Source organism: Uloborus diversus, chromosome 6, assembly GCF_026930045.1.
Source record: "Uloborus diversus isolate 005 chromosome 6, Udiv.v.3.1, whole genome shotgun sequence".
Taxonomy (NCBI): domain Eukaryota; kingdom Metazoa; phylum Arthropoda; class Arachnida; order Araneae; family Uloboridae; genus Uloborus; species Uloborus diversus.
Window position 1 is genome coordinate 82,055,971 of NC_072736.1, and position 11,335 is coordinate 82,067,305.

The 11,335-nt window shown below is 33.3% G+C and overlaps 1 protein-coding gene across 1 annotated transcript in view; it reads left to right on the plus strand.

The window, feature by feature from the left end:
• The window catches only part of LOC129224837 (A disintegrin and metalloproteinase with thrombospondin motifs adt-1-like), a 77,172-nt gene extending 74,560 nt beyond the window's left edge, over positions 1–2,612 (plus strand). The window contains exon 16 of the mRNA XM_054859384.1: positions 2,194–2,612. Within this exon, the coding sequence (XP_054715359.1) occupies positions 2,194–2,612 (419 nt within the window). The remainder of the gene's footprint in view (positions 1–2,193) is intronic.
• The last annotated feature ends 8,723 nt before the right edge of the window (positions 2,613–11,335 follow it).

Here is an 11,335-nt window from a genome sequence, read left to right on the forward strand (position 1 = left end):
CAGAAAAAAGGAAATCACCACAAAAAAATCCCCAAAACATGCAAGAAATCTCTAAATCCAAGAAAAAAGGAATGCAAACCCAAAAGAAACATAAAAAAGAACGGAGGCAAATAAAATAGCTCATTTCAAATGTTTGCAATTTTCAGCATTTACTTCTAAAATCAAAATTAAATGTTTTATATGATTTAACATACCTAATTTTAAAGCAATTACAATACTAATTTCGTTTTTTTTCATTCATTGTTAAGTTTTACTTGCTTATTTAAAGCTTCATTGAGACTCTATGTGAAATTTTCTGTGTCTATTATTAGTTTTTCTCAATTTGCTAACTTACCCCATACGGCTCGATAACTTACCCCGTGACTTGGTAAGTATGCAAACTCTGCGAAGGTTCACAAAAAAATATGTTAAAAAATAGACAAAGCGTAGTACTGTCAAAACAAAAATACGACTTTATTGCTGATACCATAAAATTATCCAAGCAGTAAAAGAAAAAATTCTCTACTTGATTTACAACCTTAAAAAAAAAAAGTTTAAAAAGTTCGCCAACCCGGTTTTTCCTTTAAACAACGTGAAAACTAAACAATACTCGAAATCTGCTTTTTAATAGTTGCCAAAAACAATGAAAAATAGCAGTAATGAAGTTAATCTTACTACTATTATATATGTGAAAGTTTGTATGGATGTATCGATGTTTGTTACTTTCACGCAAAAACTACTGAATGAACTTTAATGAAACTTTACAATAACATAGCTTATGCATCATAATAGCACGTAGGGTAGTTTTCATCCCGTTATGGGAATGGATAAGTAGATAATTTTACATAAATTAATATTAAATCACATATTTTGCCGTTGAAAAAGTATTTTAGAGAAGCAAAAATAAATTTGGAGTGCTACATATGGGGAAAAAATCGAGATTATGGCTGTTTCATCAGTCGATATGCAGTTTTGATTTTAGGAATTATAGCTGTTTTCACAGAAAAGGGAACATTACGCAACGGTTTTAAGGGACCATAAGGAAGGGATATAAAAGGAAACTTTCCTCTACAGTCCCAATATCTGACTATGATGGCCAAATATATTGGTTTAGTATTGTTTCTTTAAAATAAAATAACAGTAGATTCAGTGGGATTCAAATCAATAGTACAACCTATATAAAATTGTTGCTACAAAAGTATCAGAAATCAAACTAGTGACACATTGCACATCACTTTACTGACTATTGGCACATGTGTGCCAATTACTGGAGACTAGCAAAACTGAAGCATCACTAAATTGCATCATTACTTCAAAAATCCAAAATGGGACAAAAATATACTTCTACCTACTTAAAGTAACTCCTTTCAACTAAACAAAACTTTTGACAACCAAAAATTAAAATATATTTCAAGTCAGATTTTAGTGGATTGATGTGCATGCTTCCCTTAAGCCAGAGAAGAAGCTTTTGCAACAAAAATGTCTGATTTGACACAAGCCACATCTGTTTTTCTTTCCATGCTCTGATACAATGTAGTAACATGGATTGAAGTTACAATCTTTAAAGTAAATGTATATTCAGTTGGTATATAGCCTTCTACTTTTAAAAGATTGGATATAAATCTTATTTTAGGACATTTTTGTTGGAAATGCCAATCACTAGTGACCTGCCAATTACTAGGGGGTGTTACCCTACTTTTCAACAAGAGAATTAAAACCATTAATTGCAGCGCACATGTCTAAATGTTCCGCGGTCATAGCCTGATCAGAGTCACAGAGAGTACATTGGGGAGAGTCAGTATTAAAACTTTCGTTAAAATGTAGAGTAATCCTCCAATTAAATTAGGAAAATCTATAAATATAACAAAAATTTAAATCATTTTGTCCTTGCACAATTTCAAACGGTCGCCAAATATTTTACTTAATTAGGAAACATTTCGGATGAAAATGTTTAGCATCATTTTCAGGTCACCAAAAGTATCTCGGTATTTGGCGATAATATCTCTTTGACGAAAATTAGTAGCAGACAGTTTTAAAAAGTAGGGGGGGGGGAGGACATTATCCAAGGTATCCCAAAACGATAACCGCAAATTTGGCAAAAACCAAGCGACCGTTTTTCTGCTCTCCTGAAAAGTAGCGATTGTGTGACTTACGTTAGGGGATACAGGATTAACCTTTTATTGCATAATACACAATGAACTCCTTTCTTTATAGAACGCCAGTGGCAGTCCTGCGCGGTATACTGCAAAATGAAGTCCGGCACGTGGTACACCCCAAGACAAGAGTTCAACGACATGGGCATCGACACTTTCTTTCCGGATGGCACCTGGTGCCACAGCGATGGCAGAACCGATTACTTCTGCCAGAACAGGCTGTGCCTGCCCCCTCCGGTGAAAGGCCGGTCCTTGAGTCCTGGCAGCTATACGCCAAATGGTCGCAGGCCGGAAGTCGATGTGCCTGTACTCAACAACGCTCATCCGAAGGGAAACAACAGATCTCCGAAAAAGCTTCAGGAATATTTTCAGTACAAAGAGGGCAAAGCACCCCCACCAATCCCCAAACCTGATGAACTCAGCAGGCCAAAGGAAGAGGATTATGAAATCATTGATTACATATCACCGCACTTTACATAATAAAAAACATTCATTTTTTACATGTGTGGTTTTTTATTTCCTTCTTTTCATGGAGTGATATGGTCATGTTTGTTCTTCATTTTACATTCAAATGGAACTTATACTCTTTAGGTGCATTAATTAGCATTTAAAAGGCTTAATTTATTTTTTGACAGATATTTTATATATAATGAAGCTTTTAAACTTATTTAATGGTTTGTTTTGTTACAAAGAAGTTCTGTCTAGAACTAAACGAGCCTACTTTCCCGGATAACCATATCTACTTTCAAATATCTGATCAATATTCTCAAAAATAGCTAAAATTGCAAATTGTTTCAAACAGAATTTTTTTTATATTTTAAGCTGATTTCTACGAATAAAATATGCCTCACACATCTAAAAAATTAGATTTGTAAAAATAAATAAATAAATAAATAAACGAACAAATAAAATAGCAGCGCTTATTAAACAAAGCTGCTAGTACACTTTTTTCCATTTAAAAAAATCTTTAACCCCTTTCAAAAAGAAAAAATAATAATTAAAATTAATAAGCTTATGAAAATAATACATCATATACAAAAAAAAAAGCATCGTTTGTTTTTCCCCTTCTGCCAAAAAATAATCTTTTAAATGAATTAATGTATATTCCAAAATAAATAAAAACAATAAAATGTCAACTAAAATAATTTTACTTGTCAAAAAAAAAAAAATCGTCTGCGCATATCTTTATGTAGAAACATAAAGGACTTCGAGATTATCGCCGAAAACTGAATACCTAAATTAAAACTTTAGAGTGAAAATAAAAACAAGTCATATTAACAAAAATTGTTTCACAGTTAAAACCATGGCTGCGGAGTCAATCTCATTTTGGGGTAAAAGAGTCAGATTCGGAAGTCGAAGGTATTTAGTTCAAAGATTCGGAGTTGGAATCGGTCATTTTCCTTAGAGTCTGCAAATCGCAACTCCAGCGCTCGAATACGCTACCTTGCGGTGATTTACATACATAACTGCTGAAAAAACTAAAACATTGCGTTCCACGTGTGTCTGTTGACGTAAACATAGGCAGTTAGTTATGAGTATTTATTAATGCATTCGATGTGTCTTGGATTGCTTTCAGCAATAGAAAGTGTTTTGTCCCTTAATGGTATTCTCGAGCTCCTCAAAATAATGTTAGTCTTTATTATTTCTGTCGAAAAGGTAAGTTGGCTGTCGTAAATGGCGTGAAATCCTAAACACAAGAAAACACTGGATTAACAAACTTCGCATTTGCAAGTCTATTCAAAGCATTTTTTTTTTTTTTTTGGAAGAGGATAACTTTATACCAGGTAAATTTTTTTATTGTTTTGTGTGAATTTATAAGAATATGGTTTTTTTTTTAAATCTTAAGCTCAAAAGAAGGATAGTATGCAAAATATTTTCTTGAATATATTATCGTAGAACGGAATGAAAAATGTTTAACGCTGAGAATTTGCATCGCCAAAATAATGCGATTGTAGTTTCGGTTATAGTTTTAGTATTGTGCGAGCTAAGAACACTTGGCAAGATTTTGCATGTCAGTTGTAAACCATTTTTATTTTTTATCATCTGTGGATTAAAATGGTAGAAAGATAACAGAATTCGATAAGTTTAAAAAAATAATGGAAGATCAATTAGAAAAAAAACTACCGCCATGTATTCGTGAGAATTTTATTAATGATGCATGACAGAATTAAATCATAATTCAGAAACTAGAAACATACGAAACCGAATGTAAAACAATTAGCGCTTGCCAAACAAAACAAAGAACTTTCATCTTCCTCTTTTGATAACACCGATAAACAAAGGTTTATTTACATGAAATATTTATAGTGTTTATATGGCTACAATAAAAATGTAGTTTCATCAAGAATTGTTAAATTTCGAATTCAACATCGTGGAAATGACTGCTTACAACTACGAACTACGAAATTTGTATTAATTTCGAACGTTTAGTAATGCTTCTTGAAATCTCATTTCTTTTTACATGGGCCAGAATATCCACAAAACTTTGAAAATTGATTTTAAAAATATAAAACAAAAAAGTCATGCATACAAACAAAAATTACTAGACTTATTAGCATTTTCTACGCTACGGCGTGCGTTTGTTTTACCTTTTTCATCCGCCATTAGACGGTGGCTGCAGTGCCCCCTATAGTTTGTTGGAGTTGCGAAATGTTTGCGGAGCGGGAGTCGGACTTATTTTGGGATGTCGGAGTCGAATGTCGAAGAATCGGAGTCAGTAATTTTTGCCAAAGGTACAAGTCAGAGTCGAAGTCGGAGTCAGGTGGCCAAAATTGTTGGAACCGGGAGTTTGTCGTCAAGAGCTTATTTCCAACCAAATTTGTTTGAAGTAAATCTGCCTTCAAGTGCGGAATCTACATTGGCTTTCAGTAGCTGCTAATGTTAAGGAATTTGAACTGTTCAAAATTGAACGGAAAATTGTTCAAATCCAAAAGAAATTTTATATACATGTTTTTCATCAAAAGCTTTTTCTTACAAAATTTGAAGCAAATTCGCTTCTAAATTCGGAATTGCCTTGAATTTCCCCGTAGGATCTAATGTTAAGTTTTTTTGAACTGTTCAAAATTGAACGAAAAATAGTTCAAATCAAAAAGTTAAATATAGGAATGAGGTGTCCTCGCTGAAATCTTTCGAATAAAAAAAAATGTTCGAATCGGACTATTCACTCAAAAGTTATTAGGGGGCGGGGGGGGGCGGGCAGACCGACAGACATTTTTCCCCTTCTCAATACCCTACTTTGCAATTTTTAATTTTTCGATATTTATTTATTTATTTATTTATTTATTTTTTATTTATTTATTTATTTATTTTTGCGATATTTTCAAGATGCATAAAGCCTTCTTTCATGCTTTTTTCTTCTTTCTCTGACTTTTACGGGGAAAGTAGGCTAAAAAGCAACTAAGAAGGGAAATTAATGTGTAATGTTGCCGAATAAGTATTTTCGTGTAACTTTGACTAAACATGGCAACGAATACTAGGATTGTCATTCAGTCGTAGAATGTGTCCAGCTAGAAAATCCTTAGCGCGTAATCAATAGCGTTAAAACCACTATGTTGCTGATGTATCTCAATGGGGTCGTTTCCAAAATTTTAAAAGTATTTTTTTTCTGAAAGATCATGCTTAAAAACATAGGATCCAACCATTTTTTAAATAATTTATTCAAGTTTAATATTTTTAGAAAATTACTTAAATCGGCACGCTTTCAATGTTTATGCTTCTGTCCGATGACATCACAAATGATGAAATGCCATTCTGTGTTGCCACTCACAGAGCAAAATATTTAATCCGCATCTTTACTCACGTGTATCGGCAACGATATGGTTGATAGCAAGCGTAGAGCGCAATTTTAATTCGCTTCTTGATTATCATAATGTGGAGTTGCGGTAGAAAGATGCGGCAAAGTGCATCATTTGTGACGTCATCAAGACCACGCCTTGTTTCAAAAATCGGACATTTTAAAAAATTAATTAAAAAATAACTGTTGGGAAAATAAAAATATGATCTAGGTCCATGTTTTTTTTTTTTTTTCTTAGCTTATTTTATCAATTTCAATGACAAAAAGAACTGACTTTTTTGACTGAAGGAAACAACCCCATTCTACATTCTAGCCGCCAAAATATATGCTAATTTGCGCAAGTCACTTTTCTGCCAAATATGAAGTCAAAAATAACTCTTGTGCAACAATTATTGCATAGATTGCGTTAAACATCTGTTTAGAAGACATATCGGACCGAAAAAGATATTCTCATTTCTCTTAAATGTATAAAATTTCAAAAATGTTGTAATAGAATATAAAAAAATATTTGTCTTATTATTTAAATGCTGGAATCTATTGAATTGACGCATATAACTTAAACAATGGGGGCCACCAAAGATTTTTAGGAATCATAAGGGGCCAATAGTCAAAAAAGGTTGAGAAACCTGGCCTTGATTTAGCGTAGGGATTCTCAAACTGGGTGCCGCGGCACCATGAGGTGCCACAGGAAGAGGCGAGGAGTGCCGCGAAATGGCCATGTTAGCAATACATATGTTACTTGGGTTTACCAAATAAGGTCATATAAAGCCATCTCCCATTTGTTGATGTAGCATAGTAAAAATTCGCGAGATCGTAACTTCATAGTTGTTAGAAATCCTAACAGATGATAAAGCGTTTTCTACAAGCAGTTTTTAATAACCAGGCAAAAGTTATTACAGAATAGTGATGTAAAATCCCCCTGAGCTTATTTAACTGTAAGTTTTGCTTCTACATGGTTCACTATAGGTTATTAGTCTTAAAAAAGGTTTTTTTAATGCTCTTGTAGCCTAATTTATGTCGTTGACGAATTCCCAAAGATAAATGTCGCTGTGCCTCGCCATTTTTTCCTGTGATTTGATTACTTGGAAAAGTAGATTGTTGGCCGTTATGGCAGTGGTTAGCTTTCTTAGTATTCCGGTTTTCTGGTAATATGACACCGGAGTATCGGATGGATAATATGATCATGTGCTGTATATGCTGAACATATATGCAAGAATTTTACTCATGAGTGACAAAAAAAAAAAAGGAAATAATGAATTTTCAGTTACCCCGAATATATGACGATTGATATTTCTCCGTTCCGGGGAAGTAAACATGAAATGTTTGGTAATGTTTTTGAGGTTATGAAATGTGGTTTAAAATATAGGGGAAACCCGGCTAAAGGGGATACCCCGGGCAAAGCGAATTTATTCTATAACTCCCAAATAATTAGTTGGGCGGCAGCCGCGTTGTCATAGCAACGGTCGTCTGTTGCCGCTCCGTGTGTGGCAAACACGTCGGGACGAGTTCGCCTCACGCGATGCCAGTGAGCGAACAAAGTATGTTTTGGGGACAAAAATATTAGTTTACAGAGGTTAGTTAACTTTAATACTATTTGTGACATGGTCTTTGTTATCAGTAGGATTTGATGTACGATTATGTAGCTTTCAACTATCCGCAGACGACGAGTTTAGATGCTCTAGTTTTTTAGTAATTTTTAGTAACCTCAGAAATGTACCTGATGGGCAAAGCGGATTGGGCAAAGTGTATACCATATTCACTTTGCCCGGTCATGACAAGTCACTTCATCCGAGCCTAGAAGTCCTTCAATATTATGATCCCAAGACAGTACTACCATTGAAGACCGTCCTTCTACTTCTAATGGATCTGAAACAACAGAATAAGTTCAAGGCAATGATGTTCCCGGCGCTTCACCTAAACCTGGATGTTCTAAGAACTACTACAGTTCTTTAGTTTTACTATCTATTCCTCAGCCTGTTAAACCAATAACAGCACATAAACAAAAATTACAGAGATCTACACTCCATACAAGTACTCCAGTAAAGGACAATCAAAGACAAAAACTTGAAAAATCAAAAAAGACTGTCATGAAGTAACTAGATAATGTTCCGACTAAAGCTTCTCAGAAAACTATTAAAAAGACCAAGTACCAAAAAGACTAATCAAAAATCTCTATTACAAAACATAGAACTGCATAAGAGAATGATAAGAAGAAGGAAGTAAAGAAATTTGATGATTTAAGTTGCATTTTCTGTGATGAAATGTTCATTGAAGAAGATGATCAGCCAATGGAAAACAGGATACAATGTCGTATTTGTACTCAGTGGTGTCATAAAGAGTGCTCATCATTCGAAAATGGTAATGATTTTGGTTGTGATTACTGCAATAATTAGTATTGTAGCAGAAGATTTTTTTTCCTTTTTTTTTTAAATATGCTCCTAAGTTTTGGATATTGACTTTTTTTTTTTTAATTTCTTTGCTTGTTGCAATAATTACTGCAATAATTAGTATTGTAGAAAAATGCTTTTTAATATGAGCCTTTAATTTTCCATGCTTATTTTATTCTTAAGTTCAGTTTCTTTGTTTGTAATAACATCAATAATTAGCACTGCAGCAAAAAAATGTTTTTAAATATGTTCCTTTTATTTTCGACGTTTATTTTATTTTTAAATTTAATTCCTTTGTTTGCAATAACTACGATAATTAGCATTGTAGCAAAAAAAAATATTTTTTGGGTATGTTCCTTTAATTTTCGATGGTTATTTTATTTTTAATGTTTAGTTTCATGACAAATAATGTTGCTGTTTGCTTTGCCCTAGTAACGAATCAACTTTACCCGGGGTGTTGGGCAATTTGGATATTTATGCCATTGTTGAAAATTGGCTTTATATCTAATAGTGTAATTTATATTAAGGACAACTGTTATTGCATTACGCAAGTTCATTAAATGACGACTGATTATAAATATTTGTTTCAATTTCTTAAGTTATAACTAAACGACAATAGGGTCTGGTGGGGTAAAGTGGTCATAAAATCGTAGGTTTTCAACTTAGGTGGATGATAAATACAACAAATTCTTTAAACACTTTAACTTTTTTTGTTGTTATTTTACATTGCATTATTAAAGAACACGGTACATTGCATTTTAGCAAGAAAAACATTGATTTTAGTAGTTTTATAGCACTTTCTTTTCTCTATGTTTTTATGACCACTTTTACCATGGGGTAAGGGAAAGTGGTCATAGCATGGGGTAAAGTGGTTATAGTTAAAAATAGATGCAAAACCATTATAAATAACCCTAAAACTTGTATATTTCGGTTGTTTTTATAGTTACAAGTATATTTATGAGTATATGCGTGTATACACGAATATATTCGTGTCGTGTTATACACGAGTGAACACGATACTATATGAGTAGATACATGTATATATCAGATACATGCATGCACGTGCCTACTCAAGTATATACGTGTATATATGAGTATATAAGCATGTATATGTGATTACCTACAGGTGTGTATACGTGTCTACATGAGTACATACGTGACACGTGTATATACGTGTCACGTTTAAACGCGTGTCACGTGTATACGAGTATATACGCGTATAAACAAACATATACGCGAATGCAGTTGTATCTCGAGAAAATATGTGCATACTTGAGTATATATGTGTACAGTAGACGTATATATGCGTATATAAATGTACATACATACATGTACGAGTATACACGAGTTAATTCGTGGATACATCCAGTGCGTCTTTGTATGTGTCTACTCACGTATATATAATATGGAAGCACGAGTATATACGCATGTATACGTGTAAACATACGATTATATACCTGTATAGACGTATATAAGTACATTTACGTGCATATACCAGTATATGTATGTATACACGAGAATATACGTTTATATACATGTCAGCCTACTGAGTGAATCTAAGCTCTTGGGCAAAAATCAAAGGGATGTAAGAGGGGAGGATAAGAAGCAAAGAATCATAAGGAAGTTATAATCACTGACGCGCTACATGCACACAAAGCCAGAAACTGATGGATGCAAAGCAGGGCACAAATTTGTTGCACAAAGAAGATTTTACGTAACATTTTAGTTTTTAAGAAATATATAGAGCAGTTGTTAAAAGTTACGGCCTGTAGTAGCTCTAATACACGCATCGCAACAAAGGCGCAGCGGTTGATGAAAGTTTTTCAAAAGTCTCGTTATTGCAACAGAGAGTAGTGATCTGTGAATGCGACGCATTATTACAGCTGCAATCCGCAAATTTCATCAATCGCTTTAAAACTTTCTTAAGACCTAAAATGTTGTGTAAAATTATCTTTGTGTGTTATAAATTTGTGACTTTTTTTGCATCCATCAGTTTTTGACTTTGCGTGCATGTAGTGCGTCAGCATTGTGTTTGTGACCATATGTTCCTTATGATTCTTACTTCTTATCCTCCCCTCTAACACCTTTTAATAATGTGCTCAAGTGTTTAAACTCACCCTGTATACTTGTATTTCTTATGCTTGTATGTAAGTGTTTACTCGAGTAGGTACGCGTATATTACGTGTATACCTGATTATATAAGTGTTCTTGTATATGCGAATATAAGCGAGCATATACATGTATAGTAGAATATATATCAGTATGGATAAAAGATGCTTGCAGATACCCATATACGTATTTATTGGCGCATTTATTTGAATTCGCCTATGTACATGCCTACACGAGTATTTATGCTTATGTATACTCATATAGTCGTATATTTAACCCCGTTTACTGTAAAAACAATGCATATTAAGTAAAACTAATATTTAATTTGTATCTGCCTTATACTTAAAGATTAAGTGACATTAGAAGAACAATATTCGTTAAGCCTAATATTATGACCACTTTACCCCATCTCACTTAAATTGTTCTAAAAAATTATCTGAAATAGATTCAGCTAACTGCTAATGAGTAAGAGTTCTTGAGACATGTAGGAAGTTTCCTGTGCAGTCAATCAATTCCTAATTCTAACAAACAAAATTTCCCAAGAAAGTTAAAATAGGTGTATAGATTTTTAAATTTTTCATATTCACGCAAAATATTTTTTTTTTACCAAATAAAATTTTGCCAGTTGTAAAATTTTGTATGCAAAATGTAGTTTCTAACTGCCTTACTCTAAAATAAAATTTTCACATTCATTCGAACATTTATTTCCAAGCTATAGCCATTTATTTGACGTATGACCACTTTACCCCATTGACCACTTCCCCCCACCAGACCCTAATCAATAAAAGCTTAAGGCATTCACGTTGCCCGGGTTTCCCCTACTGATATTAAAGACTCATTCAATTCGCTTCAGTTTGATAGTACTTTTTGGCGATTTTGTCTTTGATTCTGCTTGATGTATATATAATCTTTGT